General features: G+C 39.1%; 1 protein-coding gene across 2 annotated transcripts; it reads right to left on the bottom strand.

Moving 5' to 3' along the window:
• Nucleotides 1-958: 958 nt before the first annotated feature.
• zc3h7ba (zinc finger CCCH-type containing 7Ba) lies at nt 959-21,035 on the bottom strand. Of its 2 annotated transcripts, none has more exons than XM_066674696.1 (23): nt 20,899-21,035; nt 19,506-19,602; nt 19,166-19,202; nt 18,729-18,926; nt 18,164-18,322; nt 17,533-17,613; nt 16,410-16,454; nt 16,286-16,322; nt 15,025-15,242; nt 12,899-13,205; nt 11,189-11,259; nt 9,883-9,982; nt 9,098-9,253; nt 8,741-8,946; nt 8,502-8,602; nt 7,908-8,089; nt 7,683-7,738; nt 7,086-7,339; nt 6,786-6,891; nt 5,145-5,253; nt 4,694-4,827; nt 4,086-4,255; nt 959-2,489 (listed from the first exon to the last, which is right to left on the bottom strand). In XM_066674696.1, exons 2-23 carry the CDS (start codon nt 19,562-19,564, stop codon nt 2,309-2,311), a joined length of 2,967 nt encoding a protein of 988 aa, XP_066530793.1. In that variant the 5' UTR covers nt 19,565-19,602; nt 20,899-21,035; the 3' UTR covers nt 959-2,308. The 2 variants fall into 2 exon arrangements, with proteins under 2 accessions (XP_066530793.1, XP_066530794.1); XM_066674697.1 differs by having other exon boundaries at nt 15,025-15,239.
• Nucleotides 21,036-21,177: the final 142 nt, after the last annotated feature.

Raw genomic sequence — 21,177 nt, 5'->3', positions numbered from 1 at the left:
TCAACAAAAATAATAAGAAGGGTTTTGGTGAAACAGAAACAAGAATAATTGTTTAACATTGGCGTATACATTAATTTAAAGTGAAATGGTGCCAGAATGTCACACCTGCATCATTTAAGGTAGAACGAAAAACAAGAAGCTTACACTTCAGCTTCTTTACAAAAGACATTTAATTGCTTTGTGTGACAGTTTGCTGTTGTTCTCCAATATATTCTGCTTTAGTTTTTACCGTGTCCTGAATTTACATTTTGGTACATCACCACTTATTTTTAGGGATTATTTCAGGAGAGCATTTTGTCACTATGTAACTAAGGTGCTTCTGCATTTGACACTAACTGGAGATGAGCAAGAACCTAGGATCCTGATGCTAAAAGTGCACTGTTAAACATTTTGTAAGGTAAAATATTTTCAAGACCCTGCTCTAAAACAATCAACAATCCATCCATTTTTTGTGCCTTAAACTGCAACTTTCCCTTCATTATACGGAATGTCCTCACACTTCAAACAAGTTCGCCATCTTCAGACACTAAGCAATGGATTTTAGGCACAGATCAATCCTAATCTAACAACAGAATCCTCAATGAATAGTGTCATTTAAAAGGGAAAGTCCATTTATTAATTCTTGCATAATTCTATTGGTGAGATGCAAAAGTCATTCAGAGTGGTTTGATGTAAAGTTGACTGTAGAGACATTTAGGAATTCTTTACAGAATGTGAAAGGAACCAAATGCAAATATAGGCATATATTTACTTTTCCGAAATGCCTACTGAATTATTATTATTATTATTTTTTTAAATATATATTTAATTGTAAAAATGCATCAAAACTAACATCAACTATGCAATCATGCAACATTAAACTGATTATTTTTTATTATTTTATGTAATTTAACAGAAAAAAAAACAAAAATTAAGTTTTTATTATTTATTTATTATGATACATTTTTTAATAGTAGGTTTTAAAGCCATTAAACGTAAGATGTCTGGTTCCTATCACCAAAAAAAAAACTATACAATTCTGACTCTTTAGGAGCATTTCACATAAAACCACTCTGATTTACTTTTTTGTTTCTAACTCTCCATATTTTTTTAGTTGGAGGAATTCCCCTTTAATCCATCAATAGAATGAAAACTGTATTCAGACAGGTTAAGCCTTCCTTCACATCTAGAACAACATTTCTTGGTCCAAACACAAAAAAATTCTAATCTTTGGACAAAACTTTTCACCCAATGAGCACAAGTCAGCAAAAATCTAACCAGGTTAAAAAATAAAAAGAATAAAACCGAAAAGCTTAGATAAAGGAATCTAAATGAACTAGAAGAGCCTGCTCTCTTACTGTGGTGAAGCAAGCCAAAGAATGTTTTATGGGTAGAATGGCAACACTGAAACAGTACTGAAAAGAGTTTAAATACTACTGTGGTTAAAAGACATGGCGGTTTTCACCTCTATTCTGTTATGCCTGAAATTCCAGTTCATTACATAATAGGTGTTAGGTTACAATTGGTCTTAATTTATGCTGAATCTTAATTACTGTCACTGTGTATCATTGACATGTTTGCATTAGTTAACTAGTGCAAGTTATTCAACTAATAACCGTCACTCCTCAAAGTGGTTTTAATGGAATACATTCTTGTTTAGCAGCATACAGTCCTCAGCAAAAGTGAGAGATCACATTTCACTTTTTTAAATTTAAATTAAATGTAACAGAGGCCTAAATCAGCACAAGGGTGCTCACTCTTTAATTATATATCACTCCTTAATTATATATTCATTTCTGTTTGGAAGACGTTCCGGTTTATTCCTCTACATTTTCCAGCTTCAGCCTTAGAGGTGGCTTTCATCCAAAACGTTAATCCAATATGTTAAAAACTTAAAGCTGATCTCTGACTTTTGCACAGCACTGTATATTTTAGAGCTACAACTGGGATTCAGGTTTATGTGAACAGCCAACACTCTGAAATACACACCCCTGCAAAAAATTGAAAAGTAAAGTGTGTGGAGAGTGACAAAAACAGTCAAAAAGGTGCAGACAAATGGTCACTGAACATTTGATGCTGAGTGGAGACTGCTATTGAAATTGACTATAACAAAATTGAAAAATGTGCAAAAATAGTATTTGTTAAACAGAAACAAAATCATAAGCACTTGTCAATTAGTGACTACATAGGTGTGATAATACATGCACAGATGTTCAAATATGGGATGGGTCAGTTAATGTTTCGAAGAAAACTGGATAATAGTGAGTAAGAGAGAGAGAGAGAGAGAGAGAGATTTAGATTGTGTGTGTGTGTGTGTGTGTGAATTTGCTTAGTCTTGCAGGAGAAAGTTGTACTTCCCGAAGTCATTATCAGTGGGAGCGATCAGCATGTCACTTCTAGCTTTTTGCAGCCTCCTCCGTAGAAAGTCCCGCCTCTTGTGCCACTCCAGTAGCTCCTCCTCACTGTGGGCAAAATCACAGCTCACACCCTCATCACAGCCAGTCTGAAGCCTGTTGATCAGACACAAAAACACCCTATGGAACCTGACAGAATTAGGCCATAAGAGCACTTTCTTATCAAATTGTCTCCTTTTTGTATACAAAGGGAGAGTTCTGGTCCTAAAATCTGATTGGCCCTTGGTTGAAGCTGTGTAAGAGAACATAATAATGATATCTTATGGTTTGTATAAGTTTTTAAACAAGACAATGTCCGTAAGCATCCTTACAGATATGTAGTTGCTTCCCCTTAATTATGACGTTAACAGAACAGAAGTTGACACATGTGGAAACAGCAAGTGAAAACTAGGGATGCTTCCCAAAAATGTGTACACTACATAAATGACCATATATAAATGTCTATAACTGATTTGCAGGTTGCTGTGACTTGACAAAACATTTAAAACTCTAATGAACATGCTGTCAGGAAAAAAACAAAACAACCACTTTACTTTTTATTAAGGCTTTCCTCTAACCCAATTATCATCAAGCGTCCAGGTGCCTGGGGCTTTGTATTTGGCTTTGAGAATTTTGGAAATGCCCAGAAGACATTCAGAGGGAGTAATAATGGTGTTAGCTGCACTCGGGCCTGCACTGCTTAAAAAATGCATTAATGAGGTTGGCAGCACACCGGGGAGAAAAACGCCCTGCAAACTCACTCCTGTGCCAATGACACTAATTCCTGTCTAACTAGTTTTCTTGCCACGGCAAACAGAGCTGTTTACTCCATATAATACATAAGTAGATCTGAAGTTAATATATAATGCCTTGTAATGATAAAAACAGGGCTGTGTAGATATTAATATAGACTGGTGTGTGTTCTTTGAACTGGAACATCTTTTAAAGAATCCATTTAAGAAAGTATGGTTTTAGCATGTCTCAGAGCCTGAATTCTGTTCATTTTAAGGGTTAACCTTAAAAATTACTTGACAACTCAACATGGTGGGCGGCACGGTGGCGCGTCGCAGTCACACAGCTCCAGGGGCCTGGAGGTTGTGGGATCGATTCCTGCTCCGGGTGACTGTCTGTGAGGAGTGTGGTGTGTTCTCCCTGTGTCTGCGTGGGTTTCCTCCGGGTGACTGTCTGTGAGGAGTGTGGTGTGTTCTCCCTGTGTCTGCGTGGGTTTCCTCCGGGTGACTCTCTGTGAGGAGTGTGGTGTGTTCTCCCTGTGTCTGCGTGGGTTTCCTCCGGGTGCTCCGGTTTCCTCCCACAGTCCCCGAAAAAAAAAAAAAACACGTTGGTAGGTGGATTGGCGACTCAGGTGTGAGTGTGTGTGTGTCTGTGTTGCCCTGTGAAGGACTGGCGCCCCCTCCAGGGTGTATTCCCGCCTTGCGCCCAATGATTCCAGGTAGGCTCTGGACCCACCGCGACCCTGAACTGCATAAGCGCTTACAGATAATGAATGAAGGAATGAATGAACAAACTCAACATGGTGTGAGACAAGTTTGAGGTGATTTCTGATGACTATATACAGACTTTGTTTTATAGTGGAAAATGGAATTTTCCAGAGGGTGATCCTACACACTGAGACAGAGCAAGTCCAATTTGTCTCTCTCGAACACCTAACCTAAGAATAATGTTTAAATGTAATTTAATAGTAGGTGCATGTACCTGGAGCAGAGACTGAAGCAATGGCCAGGGAAACGGTGTATCCAGGTGAGGTTCTCCTCCTCTCCAGCTCCACTCAACACACGGTCTTTGTGCCGCTCTGATGAGATGTGCTGCTGCCACTGACGCTCACTATTACTGTGTTTACCACAGAGTCTACAGTGAAAGTCATCCTGAGAGACAACAACAAATATTTTACAAACAATATGCAAATATGAGCCAGCTATACAGATAAAATAGCTCAGATCTGTTTTCTAGCAGTTTCCAATCCTGGGATTCTGTCTTGAAAGTTGGAAAAGAACAACAGCTGAGTCTAAATGAAGGATGAATGTCATTAGACCACATGCAAGGCTTTAAGCCTACTTCACATATGCATATAAAAACCATCAGGCTGACCCTACAGACATCCTAGAGTTTGTTGGTATCTGTTGTTATCAAAGTATAAGACACTGAATAGCATACATGCAAATGTGAGTGACCACCACAGTAGTCTTGTAGAGTTGTGGTTTTGATAATTATGATCTTTTATGTCTATATCTAATACTTATAGTTGCTGACTTTTTTTTAAATCTGCAAGTGTATGAAAGCAAATGTGCGTTTACATTACTCACTATGGGTTCAGCAAAGTCTGTAGGCATGGCAATTTGCTTCTCCTCCACTGACTGTGGAGATGGAGAGCAATCAGCTTGCCTGTTCAGACTGGTGGTTGACAGCCATACACCATAGACCTGCTGCAAGTCCCGGACTTGAAACACACACAAAAAACCCCAAACTAATTATTTTTTATATTTTCATCAGATCTTTATAACTTCAGATAATAGTGCCCTTGATTCTACTGTGGCAAAATTAACCACAAGAGCATTACAAAATGCACACTAAATACACTGTGAAAGAAGCCTAATTTTAGGTATTCACCATTTAGTTCAATTCTAGGCTTAACCCATGTTTGCAGAACCAGATCATTATGTTTATTGCATGTTTTGTGTGTAACTAAATCCTGTTTAGATTAATTATTTTTACGTCTGAATATAAATCCTGTATGTTATTTATGTGGTGGCTCACCACCACTGTTCTTCATGTAGGTCCAGAGCTCCTTCTCCTCCTGGCTGTGTGCAAAAGAGCAGTTCCCAATGTAGTTGCACTTCTTCTGCTTCAGCACATGCACACAAATCTGCAGTACACACATTTAGTCCTTAGTGTTACAGGTGCAAATTCATTTTATTTATAGATTATATTACATTTCTTGAAATACCCTTTACATCTCAATAGCAGTAAATAACTAAAATGCTCTTTTGTCTTTCTTACATGAGAATGAGGAATTTGATAGGTGGATGTTGTCTGAAGGCAAGGCATTGCACACCTCTCTGTCTTTTTTATCAGACCGTGGTGTGTTTCAGGGGAGTGACTTTGGAATGAGGGTTAAAAGTAGGGGGTGGGACTTTTTTCAATTGGATTTTTTCAAAAATTGGCTTTCACTTACTGGATTCATCAAAATCACCTACTCCATCTTTAATAGTAAAGAACAAAATACCACATTCGTATGCTTCCTGTAGTCTAATACAACCTGTCAGAATAAAAGCCTGTAACATATGACCATTGTGGAGCCTAACAGAACATTGCTTAACATTGTCTTAAACAGAAACAATTATTTAAAATTTATATACTCTCCAAAAGATAAGAATACCATTCTGCATTCACCGACAAGCTTTTTATAAACAGGCATGCATAAATAAAAGTTCGTAAGTGGAAAAGTTCGTTTCTCGAGTCAGTTTTCCCCATTTAAAATAATGGAAAAGCAATTAATGCGTTCCAGCCCCCCCCAAAACGTCACCCTTTTTGCACTGATATATGTTTACAACACTCTCAAATTAGTAAAAAAAATACATGTAGCGTTACTAAAAATAAAAGAGAAATACAGTGGTAACAGTAATAAAAAAAGAAATAATAAAGTTGTAAGTGGTTACATATCGCTACCTTGAAGACGTGACGACTGGCTGGAGGAGTAACACAGGCACTGGCTGTATGACGGGAGGTGGGGGGTGGGTGGAATAACGGAGAGTAGGTGGTGAATGTGGGGAGACGAAGCGTAGATACGGCTTAACTTAGCACGAATTTCGATGTCTGCTATTTACACTAATGCTAAATTGCTAAAGCTACAATTTGCTAATCTTAAAAGCTCACTCAAGTCTGGGGGCGCTGGGAGACTCTCCTATTGGGGTCAGTGGCCATTTCCAGCCGCCGGCTCGGCGGAGGCTCGGGTTCATTTCTAGAGTCATGGTTCGTTGGTGGAGGCAAAAAATATTCAAATGTATCTTGGAAAGTTCGTTAGTATAGGCTCCACTGTATATTATTTTGTATTTAGACCTATAAAGACATTTGATAAAAATGTAAAAAAAATTGTTTAACATATTTAATATGAACTCCAATGAATACATCACTAATTTTATATGAGACACATCTCTTGGTGCAACATTTACACTCATTCATTTGGTCTGTTTTGTTATTAGTGCAGTTGATATGTTTACTGTGGAAAGCAATACAATTTATCATGCAGTGCCTACTAAGATATATTTTAAGTGAATGACAATTTCATCTGTTCTCAAACACACCATGTGGTCAAACTCATTTCTTAAATCACTGCAGCCCTAGTTTTAATTGATCATGTAGTGTATATCAGAAATAGAGGACAGTTATGAAACTTACATCATACTGTTGTGGATAGGTTTTTGCAAAAGGCAATGGTCGTATGGAAACCCACTTGTCCCTTTCCTGTGACTTCACCAAAAGCACTATTCGTTCTTTAGTCCAACTTAAATATAGAAAGAGAAATAGAGAGAATGATAAAAGTCTTGTGATTATATACCAATCAAAACAAACACACATTATCCCTTGAAGTGTCCCAAACAACAACAAAAATAATTAATGATTCCATGTATTAGTGCTACAAACCCTGTATGAAAACCTTAAAAAACTGGCACAAATGAGCATGACTAGAGGGCATACCTATGTCTTGCTTTTGCGTTGCAGTATTTTAGTGCTTTGTCTGGTTCACTCATTTGCCCATCCTTCCAGCACTGCCCACAGACAAACTTCATCACCAGCCCCAGGTCCTTCAATGCTGCCATGTCGCCAACTCCAGCCATAACACTGCTGCTAACATGAGAAGCTCCCAACTTCCCGTTCATTTCAGCTCCTTTACTCAGCCCCTCTACTTTGACTACAGGGCCATTGGTATGAGATGGGAGCAGTTTCCCTGGCTAAGAAACAGGAAAATAAGGTTAAACAACAGCATTTCAATGACACACACTTGTCCAGCATGGACAATTTTGAGTGGCCAGTCCACCTACCAAAGTGTGTCTTTTAGACACTGGGAGGAAACCCACCAAACCTCTCACTATGTCACCCAAGGTGGGGCCTGAACCCACAACCCCAAGACCCTGGAGCTGTGTGACAGCAACACTATCGTGCCACTCATTATATTAGAAATGTATATATTTTTATACTATGCACTATTTGTACCCTATTTTTACAAAAAGGAGACTATCACACTACATCACAGTTCTCATTTACATTCACATATTTGTGAAAGAAGAAACTTACTCTCTGTTTGTGCCAGTGCTTCTTAGACTCCTGTACAATCTCCTCGTGAGTAGTACCTATATCCACGGGCAAACACACACACAAACTCATGTACGGTGTCGCCCCCTAGTGATATGTTTATCATGTTTGCTTATTACATTCATCTTTGTAGACAGCACAATATGTGCTTAATAAAAAGAGTAAATTAACGGATGAGAGAAAGTGTTTGTGGTTGTGTGTGTGTACCATGGTCTTTCTGCAGTATCCAGCACTCCAGCTCAATGACAGAATGAGCAAATAAGCAGCTGCTCCCACGCTGGCAGCCATTTCGCCGCTCATGACGACAAATATCAAATTGATATTGAGCACACAGTGGCCTCACTTTACTGTAACAGACACTAATGCTCTTCTCCACATGAACCAGACACCTGTGTGTGTGTGTGAGAGAGAGAAAGAAATAGAGTTAGTTAGTTTCCTATTGAAATTATATGTCATTGTACAATGTACAATGAAATGTGTCATTTAACCCATCTGTGTCTGTGAACACAAACACACACTAGTGCACAAGGGGCTGTGAACACAAACCCAGAGCAGCCATCCCTAGTGCCATTTAGGGGTTCAGTGCTTTGCTCAAGGGCAATTCAGCCATTGATGTTCCTGTCGGGCCTGAGGACCAAACCGGCAACCTTCCGGTACCAAGCCTGGTCCGCTAACCATTAGGCCAGGGGTGGCCCCTATTGTAGCCATCTGATTGAATTTACTTTTTAATACGTGAACTCGAAAATGATAAACTATGAATACACTGTGGACTCAAAAAAGTAAACAATAAAATAGACTCACTTCTTTTTGTCAAATTGATGGTGTGAGAGAATATTGGAGCATAAGGAGGGACTCTCTTTAAAGCGTTTACTGATGATCCTCGGCTTACTGTCAAAACACTCCTACAAAATACCCACCCATACACAAAAAGAACACAGAATAATATTTTAAGGCTCTGAAAGTGTGTGAATGAAATGTAGTATAATTAAAGGATGTGAATACAGAGAAAAATATTGGGTGTATAAATGTGTGTCACCCACCTCACAGAGGAACATGAACATGCCATTGTGTTTATGCAGTAGTTGGAGGACACTGAGAGCTTGTCTTTGATTAGTGGAGAGTGGGTTGAAGAGTAGTTCTCTGGTCATTAAGCCTCGCCTCTCCTGCGTCCATATATCAATCTCTTCCTGACAGTAAGCAAAAGTGCAGGCTTCGCCATATTTACAGTTCTGCCGATCCAGAACCTCTACAAACACAAAAGAAGAACAAATATGACACATATGAACAATACTTAACACTAAATAATTAATGTAAACCAAATAACATTTGTTTTACACCCATTTATTCAAGATACAGGCCTACAGACTCTGTCTGGACTGACAGGGCTGGTACTTTACCTTTGCAAAGCACATAGGGACCCAGGAAGTTATTCCGAGTTGGACGAGGTCTTACTCGTCTCCAAGGACCAACTCCTTTTCTTCTGCACAGCAGAATGTCTTTCTTACAGTTATGCGACAAATCAGTTCTGTACTCGCAATCTAGAACTCCAGGACCTGAGAAGAAGATAAAAATGACGCAATATATAGGGCAAGGCTCCTAACCCTAAATTCACCTCTGTAACTTGATTCGTAAATTGCTCTGATTAATCACTCTGGATTAAAGTGTCAGCCAAATGCTTTAAATATCAGGTGTTTTAGACGTAAATGTGCAAGAATTAATCATAAACGTAACATCTTTTAAAAGGTTTTAGGCTTGTTTCCCTGGATTCAACAACAAAAAGATCAAAAGAGGAGCTTAATACTGTAATGCATTGGATAAATCTAAGTATCGCTTTAGTTTCAGTAAATAAGTCATGCAAAGAAGAAGAATTAAAAGTTAGGTATATACCCTGTGACATTTACCATGAGTAATTTTAAAGGTTTAATAATTGGAAACAGAAGGGGAAAATAAAGGGGGTAGAGATCCTTCCAATACTTTAGTTTCACAGGGCTGTGTAATGACTGACCAAAATTCTACCTGAGTTAGCATGAATAATTTTCCTGTGTTCCTATAATGAAATGAATAAAAGACCCAACTTGTGATTTCAGTTTATCCTTAAGTAAATGTACACAAGGTTAAAAGGGAGCTTTTACTGATCCAAACATTATATAAGAGAACAAAATGCTGGGGTGTGTATAGTTACCTATCCGTATAAAACAGACAGAGCAGGCTTGGCTGAAGTCATGTGTGTGTTCAAGTGGATTTCTGGACAGCTGTGTTAGGTTTGATGCCACTTGACTGTTCTGTTGAATGCAAAAAAAAGTGCACAAATACATACATAGAACATTAAAAAGGTTGCTCATTTAAGGTTAAAGAGACTTCATTCTAAACCTTACACTGAATCTTATATCAATAATAGTAAGAAAAAAAAAACACATTTATTGGACTAGGAAAAACGAGAATTTCAACGTTCCCTTATTTTTAATGCTTCTGGTTTAACCTCACACAACACTGTTGTCCCAAAAGAGCCTTTATCTCTTGTGTCTGCAGCCCTGCCCTGTGTGTATCATGCATTCGAGTCACATCGCTCATCATAATGCACAGATCTGATTGGTTGAGCTTCATGTGTGATATGCAGAAATGCCTGTGATTAGTCTGTGAGAAAAACTGAACCATAATGACTAGAAGAGTCACACTGCTTAAATCAAACACACTATTCAAAATAAATAAAAAACTCTTAATATTTTATAAGTTACAGGTCCAGGTAGGACAGCGTCTGCCTATGAACTCGGGCCGCTATCCGCTTATTCTTGACCCCTGCCCTAGATAAGAATGCTTTAACTTTTCAATATTCCACTTAAAATCCTGTGTAAATCTGATTTTTAATGATAATGAAAAGTAAGTCATGAATACAGATATAAAGTAATCCCTCACTACTTCACGGTTCATATTACGCGGATTCGCTCCTTCGTGGGATTTTTCAAGGGGGTTTATGGTTGCTATATATCGCGGATATTGAGGGAAAATCTAGGAAAATCGTGAAAGATGAATAGCCAAAAGTATTTTTTGTTTATTATTTACACGTATTAGACTAGGCCTGTAGGTGCCAAAATATATCATTTACAAGTGTTTCTTACGTACAGTACATGTATTGTTCATGTCCACATCCGAGTGAAATTTACTGACGCTAAATCACAGCTTAGGAATGACTCTATTAAAGAAACTGGTGGGATATCACATGTAGTTCCAGCTGAAAAACATTATAAAATGACTGTTTAATGCAAAGTGTGCGTTGTTAACAGTAACAGGGAGGGTTTTAAAAGTCCAAATACTCGTTAAATACATAAATATCTTTCCTCTACTTCGCGGAAAATGAGGGATTACTGTATTAACTATTATTCATATTATCATTGTCAAAAGTGATAGTTACAAGTAGTATTTAAAGAGGACATTTACACCATAATACACAGAGCACATCAATATTTGTCATGTACAAGAATAAGACTAACTGTTGAGCTGATGCAATCCAATGAGCCTTTAATCTTCACAAGTGGAAGAAAATTATGGGTGATTTTGCCACCTGAAAAGAAAGGAAAAGAAAAAAAACTAAAGCGAGAAACACACTCAGTCAGCTCCAGTCATTTTTAATATACTGGCCTATATATTTCTGAGCTCTGAATAGAATGCTCCATTTTAGAGAAACAGCTGGGGTAAGGTAACCTGATATGCGAAGAGTTTGTAAAAAATAGCAATAAAATCCATGGCTACATTGTTGTACAACTGTTTTACATTACATTTTTGGCCTAAGAAATATCTAGCATGTTGTTAGCAATGACACTTTCAGAACTTTTTTTTGTGTGTGAGACTGATTTTGAATCATTTTACAACTCTGCATTCTTGGAAGCTTTTTTCTCTTTTTTAAAATACATAATTGATATTGTGATAAAAAAAAAGAGAGAGAATACAAAAAAATTAAAGATGGTGTAGAGGTATTGGTGTCTGAATTGCTGTTCTCTCTTCCTTCATATTTACACTCTACACATCAGACTTCAGTTATAACTCGGACAGCTGCCACCTCCAGAAGTTCTCTGATGGTACTGCCATTGTTGGACGTGTGTCAGAGGGGAACGATCTGGAGTACAGAGAGGTCATCACCAACTTTGTGGACTGGCGTGACTTGAACAAACTGTGTATTAATGCCAGCAAGTCAAAGGAGGTGGTGATTGATTTCAGAAAGAAGCCTATCCAATTTGCACCAGAGAACATCCAGGGTGAGGACATTGAGATTGTGAAGGAGTATAAATACCTGGGCGTTCACCTTAGCAATAAACTAGACTGTTCAATAAACACAGATGTCTTGTACAAAAAGGGCCAAAGTCGTCTTCACTTGCTGAGGAGGCTGAGGTCCTTTGGGGTGTGCAGGACACTGCTAAGGACTTTTTAACGACACTGCGGTGGCTTCAGTGATTTTCTACACTGTGGTCTGCTGGGGCTGTGGAAGCTCTGATAGGGACAGGAAGAGGCTAAATAAACTGGTCAGAAGGTCTGGCTCAGTCTTAGACTGTCCTCTGGACTCCACAGAGGAGGTGGGGGCAGGAGAATGCTAGCAAAACTGATATCAATTGTGGATAACCCCTCTCACCCACTATATGTGACAGTGGGGGCCTTGAGCAGCTCCTTTAGCAGACGACTGTTACACCCACAGTGTAGGAAGTGTAGATACCGAAGGTCATTCATACCTACTGCTGTTAGATTATACAACACTCACAATATGTAATATATACTATTATCTGCATATATTTTTTTGCACCATCTGTCTTTGCACTACCAGTATTACTACTTCTGCCCTTTTCCCAAGAATGTGAATAATCATGTGCAATAACCACTGTATGGTTGTATGGATTATGTTTGTGAGTATTTAAGTTAAGTCTTTTTCTCCATTGCTTTTATTGCGTTACTGTTTTTCCCACTTCTTTTCCAATGCCAAAGATTTGTGTGCTGCTGTAACAAGTGAACAAGTGAATTGATGTAGGATCAATAAAGTCAAGTCTAAGTCTGAAATATTACGAAAACACAGGGACCGATAAAAGCAACTTTTGGGTTGTTTTCCCAAACGTTCCTTATTTGTTTAAATGAGAATTGTCTAATTTGAATTTGTTAGTTACCAATAAGCTCTGCTTTGTGAAATCCAGAAGCAATGAACAGTTGTAACCTCTAACCTGGCAGAGTGAATTCTGAGAGCGAGTCCAGTCCATCTCCACCAATAACAAGAGGGGGCCGCTGAGCTGCAGAGGCCTCTAGGGGTGTTGTCAGGAGGGAGAATGCATCCAGTGCATCCAGGGGCCTGCTGGGAGGGTTGAGGTCATGGCTTGGCTCAGAGAAAGAATCCAGAGAGTTCAGCTGGCTGACCGCAGATGGGAAAAATGGAGGAAGTGGGGAGGGAGCAGGGAGAAGAGAAGGGAAGGATGGCCCCAGCCCCATCACACCTACTGCAGGAACATGAGTGGGAACCACACTGCCTTTACTCTGAAAGCGAGAGCACGAGAGAGAGCTCATTGTCAGCAATCTTTCAACCTTGAGAAACAACAGTAGATAACGTTATAACCACAACATAATCTGGAAAAAAGACAGTAGAACAAAGTTCAGGCTTCAAGATGCCATTGTACATTTGTCAGTTGTTAAAGTACATAATGATTATTTAACACAGATACACAGTCACATATGTAAAGCACTGAATGGTGCCACTTGTGGACCATTATGTTAAATGAAAGATAAAGGCCAGTGCCATAAAGTGCCATAAAATGGGCCATTTTAATAAGCAGCTCTGTCCTATTGTTGGACTCTGCTCTTTGTTGTAAGAGTAGATAAAAAATAATTTGGTGTGGATTAAATCATGTAACTGACAGTGTTACTGGGTCTTACTGATGCAGCACTTTGTATAAATTCTCCCTTTGGACACTTGTAATTGGAACAGTTCAATTGAGAGATGGCATTTTAGAGAGCAATATAGTTTGAGTGAACAGGGAAGGATTTTCTGTTTGTTAAATTTTAACATTGATGACAATATGTTCTTTCTCATCCTAGTGTGTATGTAGCCTTTTCAAACCAATATATATATTTTAATCAAGAAATAATAAGGGATGATGCTAAAACAGGTTAGATTATTCTCTAGGCATGTAGTCTATACACTGTTAACTGGAAAGAAACAAACTTGCTCCATAACTCTTGGGCACAACTAGAGAATTATATTTCAAACAGCGGCCAACTTCATTCATTGTCTATAACCACGTATCCAAGTCAGGGTCGTGTTGGGTCTGGAGCCTATCCGGAATCACTGGGCACAAACGGAACACACCCTGGAGTGGGCACCAGTCCTCCGCAGGGTAACACACAGACACAAATGTATGGACACTTGAGTATCCAACCCATCTACCAATGTGTGTTTTTGGACCATGGAAGAAAACTGGAGCACCCGGAGGAAACCCACACAGACACAGGGGGAAACACACCAAACTCCTCACAGACAGCTACCCGGAGCAGGGCTAGAGCCCACAACCCAAGGACCCTGGAGCTGTGTGACAGTGGCCAAGTTCCATCCATCCATTCATCCATCCAACCACTTATCCAGTTCAGGGTCACGGTGGGTCCAGAGCCTACCTGGAATCATTGGGCACAAGGCGGGAATACACCCTGGAGGGGGCGCCAGTCCTTCACAGGGCAACACACACACACACACACACACACACACACACACACACACACACCTACGGACACTTTTTTTTGAGTCGCCAATCCACCTACCAACGTGTTTTTTTGGACTGTGGGAGGAAACTGGAGCACCCAGATGAAACCTACGCGGACACAGAGAGAACACACCACACTCCTCACAGACCGTTACCCGGAGGAAACCCACGCAGACACAGGGAGAACACACCACACTCCTCACAGACCGTTACCCGAAGGAAACCCACGCAGACACAGGGAGAACACACCACACTCCTCACAGACCGTTACCCGGGAGGAAACCCACGCAGACACACGGAGAACACACCACACTCCTCACAGACAGTTGCCCGGAGGAAACCCACGCAGACACAGGGAGAACACACCACACTCCTCACAGACAGTCGAACCCACAACCTCCAGGTCCCTGGAGCTGTGTGACTGCGACACTACCTGCTGCACCACTGTGCCGCCCCAGTGGCCAACTTATCTTGGCAAAATCAACAAATATAAATTCTGTGTTTTTTCCCCAACAATTTTATTAAATAATTTATAGCTTAATTTTATAAGAACATCATACAGAGGGGTCCAGATACTTCGGAAATACAAAAGTTGTCCTTACCTGTGGAAGCTCCTCCTGCTTAGAGACGCAGGAGTCCAGAAGTGTGTCCAGCTCATCTCCCATAAGCTCACAGTCCCCCAGAGGCTCCGAGACAGGCACAGACAGGGACACGTCCATGGGGTCTGGCACCTGGGTGGTGGCCACCAGGGGTTCCACCCCAGCATCACTAACAGGAACAGGAGCTGGCAGTACAGGTGATACACACTCAGGCGAACCTGCTGAGACAAAGTGTGATACAAATGGGAACAGGATAGAGAGTTAAGGTTGGGACCTCAACACCCACCTATGATTTGTCTGACAAATCTGGAACCCATTGTTTACATTGTGGCTTTGCAGAGGTATATTTCATTAGCATATAGTTGAGATTTTAACCACATTTGTTGTTTGCCACCCAGTTTCTGAATGTCAGCTATATATGTCTCCTATTTCCTCAGGAAATGACTGGGTGCATCTGTCGATCTGGTCTCTGCTAATATGCAGCAAGGGTAAACCTGCTAATGTAGTTTAAGGTCACAGTGTAAAACAGCTGCACATGAGCATAAGGTAACCACTCAGATATAGGGTTTTAAACCTCACCCAGGACTGAACAGTAAGGCTGTGGAGCAGTGAAACTGCATTTTCTGAAGAGATTGATGATTAGTTCCTCTTAATTGTTTTTCATAGCGATGTTCCAGCACTAACTTTCTAACAAAGTAAAGGCTGTTACTGCAGCAATGTCTATGAGAAACCGATTACTGACACCCTTTAAATAAAAAGAAACACTACGCATAATCTTCACCATTCACTGTTTGTAGACAATAACAGCAGAGTAAAAAAAAATAATAATAATGCTGGCACAAGCAGCTGTTTAAACAGTTGTAACCATTTAAGACCATTTGTTTTAACAGAAACAGATCAGATTTAAGAGATGTTCTTTTCATGCAATCATGGTTTGAGAAACAGGGAAAACTAGAAATCCTGCGCAAAGGCAAGGCAAGGTGTGATTCTGTGAAACACTATCAGTGTTTTGTCTGGCCATTTCTTATTGACATTATTGTAGCTGACTTTCAAACCAGTTGCAGGAGACTTTGCATTATGCAACTTAACACTTTATGTAAAATTCAAGCAGCTGGGTTAAGGGTTTAACTGTGTAATGCCACTTACGACATTAAAACATCATAGAACAAAGGCACAACTGGGAAAATTTGTCACACCAATAATACTAAATATGTAGAATTCATTCAAAGAAACTAGAATAAAAAAAAAAAAAACAATTACACACCTGCGACATCACATAATCGATCCAGCCCGTTAGACATCTGTGAGAGAAAAAGGGTGGAGTTGTAGAATAACAGTAGCTGTAAAATAACATTATATCCCTCCCATAAAAGGCAAAGAATACTCACTGGCTCTAGAGAAGGCAGAATATCTGCACTGCTGTCAGCTGCAGGCTGAAACACAACAGGAAAGAAACAGTCAGATTTCACATCCTACACACTAGTTTATGACATACAGACCAGTAACCATGGTCTATGAGCAGCGGTACACACATATACATGGAGGGTTAATAGATAGTAAAAGTATAACATATATGAAATTATGCAGAGACATTATTAAGTCTATTTTATATTTTAATATAATAGCTTTACAATCTCCAGATAATTTCTGACAGCTGTGATAATTAAACCTGCTATTCAAAAAAATAATCCTTAGAAAATCAGTGAGCTTTTAAAGTGGTAAGTTTGCTCTTTTAAAACCACAACTCAAATCATTATCACTTTATATCTCTCCATACTTATTTAACCTGATGTGAGATGAACATGCTGAACTCTATCCAACACTGCATTATTGTGACTAGAAAATATAGTAAACAAACTCAAGTAATTAAAGGACTGAAATATATTAAAGGCTAAGCACCAGCTCTATTAAAGTGTCAAACAAATAAATACAGTGGAATTTGAGTTCCTAACTTGTGTTTATTGATAGTCAGAAAACATGTTATTTCTTACTAATTCAAGGAATAAGATTTAAAAAACTGTTGACTTGGAGGGTATGTAGCTGCATTACTTATAGTTTTTATAGGTTTATAGTGTCGGATGAATTCGAGTTCGACTTCGATCACATTTACAAGAATAACGGTACCTCTACATTTGAGTTTAGCTTATTGCTAGGCTATTGTCATGAATAATGTTGGTTATTTAGCTAGATACTCTGATAACAGTCAGTCATAACGGTGTTTTACCGCGGCGTTGTTCAGCTGTTGTCCACCAGTGACGTCACGGTTGCGTTCAAGAATTTCCGTAGCGAGCTCGGGTTTTTCCGTCAATTTAATAAAACTGTCAGTTTTAAAGCAAATTAAACTGCTATTTTCATTTTAATTCATACTTATATCTGTCAGTAACTAAAATAATGTGAAATATTCATGGAGGTCCATTAAGTGGTGCTTAGCCTTTAAAGTAAAAATATACAACGTTAAACCAACACACAGCACTAAATATACAGCAACATAAGGTCAGTCAGGTTACTCACCAGTAAGCCAACATAGGCTTTGCGGGTTTTCAGGTCCAGTTTGTTGGCCAGTTCCTGAGCCAGTTCACTCACCTTTTTATCCTAAAAAACACAGCCAGTCAAAATGGAGTGTTTCAGTTACATTCAACAGACTCCCAAAGCATTTAAATGTGCAGAAATACACTATAATCACACATATGTTGTCACCCCCTGATCTACAACTTCAGTCCCCCAATATCAGTATCTCACCTCACTAATATTCTTGTGGCTAAATGCCATCAAATCCTCACAGAAAATTACAAAATCTAGTGTAAAACCTTAGAATAGAAGCTGTTACAGGAAGAAATATGAACCCCCTTTATTCAAAAAGAATTTGAAAATAGCTTATGCTTACATGCAAGTCAGCTGTTAATTCCATGCACATATTTTAATTCATATACAAATTATCATAATTGTTTACGTAATTTTCTGCCATTAGAGAAAGGTAGATGCACCCTGTGTGCTGGCTAATGGACCAATCCAAATGGCACAGTAGTAACCAGAAATACTATCAACCGGAACCAGCATGAGTCTGTGCCTTTAATGTGATGTCAGGTTTCATTTTATTATCATTTTATTAACTTTTTCTGGGTTCATCGCTTCATGTATTTACCTGTGGTGAAGTGAGCAGGCAGGTTGTGCTGCACTCATAAGCCTCCTTCAGTTTTCCCAGCTCCTTCAGACACACTGCTTTTCGGAATAACGCCCTCCCACTGTCCTTACTAACACTCAGAGCATTGTCACAGTCCCTCACACCCAACTCAAACTCTCCCTGAGACAGACAGTAAGACACACAATCAGAATCCAAATAACAGGGGGGAAAAGCCAGGTTCCTGCACCTGTATAAAGAATGGTTTTAAGAATTTGAAAAATATATAATTGTGATAAACCATACACCTTTGTGTATGTGGTGGATGTGGGCAGCATATTTTAGACCATGTAAATATAATGTAAATACATATTACATAATAGATCTCATTTGTCTCACTACTGATGAAAATTCTAAACCTTCTCACAGTTTGTCTCCATGTTACAAATAATCCATTTAAAACTAATAAATTTTACCAGATTGTCCACGATCATGTATACTTGCACTGCAGCAATTCAAACTAGCCCACACAACAACAAGCATCGAAGTCACCTGTATACAATTTTGTATGATCTATGAGGAAACTCACCAAATTTTGAAGTGTTGCGGCTCGGTTCACATATAGACTCTCCAACAGCGCCGGAGGAACCTTCAGTCCTTCAGCCTGGGCGTAACGTGCTACACTAATGCCCTCGCTAAAGTGGCCACGAGCCAAAGTCCGCTCCCCCTCGCGAAAGGCAGCATTGCCTTCATCTAGTAGATTACACACCAGCTGCATGAGGAAGCCCTGAAAAGTAAGACGAGGAAAATATTGACGAGGAGAGTAAACAAGGCTCAGAGCAATGTTTTTCCAAAGACATTTTGTATACTGCTGCTGTCAGAGTGTATTTCAAAGTAGTGAGTGTAAATTTATGAATGCTAAATAATGATGTACGTTATATGTTTATGTTTTAAGTTATAAGATATGTAGCATGAAAGACAATAAACTGATTGAATGGGCCATGTGTGTGACAACACTAACCCTACCTCATAGCCATCAGGGTCAGGAAAAGGCAGTGATGATCTATAAACATTAAATTAAAAAAGACATTAACAAACAAGTTCTACTTTGACTGTTTCATATCCAAATAGGCTGTTAAATAAAGGTATAACTACACACTGATGATTTGATCCTCAATTTAATAAGGTTTTCTCACAATATTTTACATTTTGATAGAAAGCAACAAATTTGTTTCCATCCTGCACAAAATATTAATGAACTTGGTGCCAACACAATACCTATTCTATAGAGAATACTGTAAGTTGGTTTAACATTATTTAAATATATGCTTTTCTTTAATAATAATAATAAGCACAGCCATCTTACTGAATGAAGGCCAAAGCCCTCTGTATCTCCTCCTTGCGCTTAAGTCTCTCCATGTTCATGTCAGCTCATCAGTAAAAAGCCAGGTTCCTGCAAGAACCTGAGGGAGCACAGGAAAGGAAACCAAATTATTAAAGCACTTTATCTGTGTAGAAATATACTGTAATACAAATAAATATCATTAATACAATACGTAGGGTATTGCATATGGCATTACCAACAGTCTCCTCATGACCATGACATCCCAGTATTTTTGTAGATATCATCAAATATTTTAAATAAATACTTAAACATAACTGAAAGGATTTAACAAAACCACGTAATGGTGGCTTTAATTTAGTAATACTCTACTGTCACCATTTAATCCTGAGAACTGACCTGAAACCAAATCTGAGTCTACTGTTGTTGCTCAAAGAAATATAAACAGACTAATTACTTCCTTCTCTTTTGTAGATATTTCTTCACAGAACCATTATTTTGAGCTGGAGCTAAAGCTCTTCAGGCTCCAGATGGTGAGACAAAATGTATTTCCTCTCCGGAAGACTAAGGCTAAATATCAATTTGCCCCTAACTCTCTAGTGTGCACACATTGTGAGGCAGAACATTGTAGCTTCCATTCCCTAAAAGTGCACTTAATGTCGAGAAGGAATTAGCCTAATATTAAAAACTTAACTAGACACTAGGCACCGTCTTAGGCGCTGAACACACTTTTTAAGACCTAAATAATGCCCTACGCAGGGAGCATTCACTGACTCACAAAGGCTCAGTCTCAAATACCTCGCTATTCTCTATGTAGGCAGTGAAATAACTGTACAAAATATACAATTACTTGATTATTATAATGCTAGTATAAAGACATACATTCAGGGGCATGCCATACGACTCCCAAGAGCATAGTTGTTGCACTATGTCGTTGTAGAAAACGCGGTTTTAAAACATTCAGTGCACTGTGTAGGGCGCAGGACGTTATTTGAGACAAAGCCATACACAGTCCAAAGTAGCATTTGGTTTTAGGTCTACAAGATGACAAGACAAAATAGACAAATATGTGATAAGTGGCAACTAATAAGGTCATAAGTGCCATAACATACATTACAAGTGAAAATAATAAAACAGGATTTAATAACCTTATTAAATAGCGAATAATCAAGTTTTAAAGCAACACGAGTAACAAAACTTCTCAGCTACTCTAACACTGGAATCAGGTTTCTGGAGTTTTGAGTTCCTAGTTATTCTTCAAACTCCCCGTTTCCATCTTAAGCAGTGCAGCAGACACACACTGTCGACCGAGGAATTTAAGGTGGAACGAAAAATTCGAGCGAAGAGCTGGCGAGTAAGAGACATTGGTGGGGTTTATCTGAGATTACCGTGTTAAACAGCATGACTCTGAACTCACCCGTGCTACAGAAATGCTAAAGTAAAGTTGGGAAATATAACGTGGAAGTAATTTTAATGTTTAATACTAAATTCCTTGGGAAAGTTCTCTTTAGAGTTTTATGCTCCACTCCGAGAGCTAGCTATGCGGAACATGTGTGGATCCTCTGCCCGGAAAGGCAGTCTCTAGGTCCTAAAGCCCGCCCTATTCAATAACCAGGACAAGCAGCGCTGCTTTGTGGGAAACGATGGCAATTAAAAGTTGCTCTTTGTTCTACATGTCAGAAACGCCATACGGAAC

This window comes from Hoplias malabaricus, chromosome 6 (assembly GCF_029633855.1).
Source record: "Hoplias malabaricus isolate fHopMal1 chromosome 6, fHopMal1.hap1, whole genome shotgun sequence".
Lineage (NCBI taxonomy): Eukaryota > Metazoa > Chordata > Actinopteri > Characiformes > Erythrinidae > Hoplias > Hoplias malabaricus.
Note: the sequence above shows the minus strand (reverse complement) of the source record. Positions and strands in the feature narration are given on the sequence as shown.

Coding starts and splice junctions, on each gene's coding strand:
- zc3h7ba (XM_066674696.1), bottom strand. CDS start 19,564: ATGAACATGGAGAGACTTAAGCGCAAGGAGGAGATACAGAGGGCTTTG. Junction 9,254..9,882: donor TGTCTGTTTTATACGGATAG/GTAACTATACAC, acceptor TCTTCTTCTCAG/GTCCTGGAGTTCTAGATTGC. Junction 8,603..8,740: donor TGTTCATGTTCCTCTGTGAG/GTGGGTGACACA, acceptor GGTATTTTGTAG/GAGTGTTTTGACAGTAAGCC.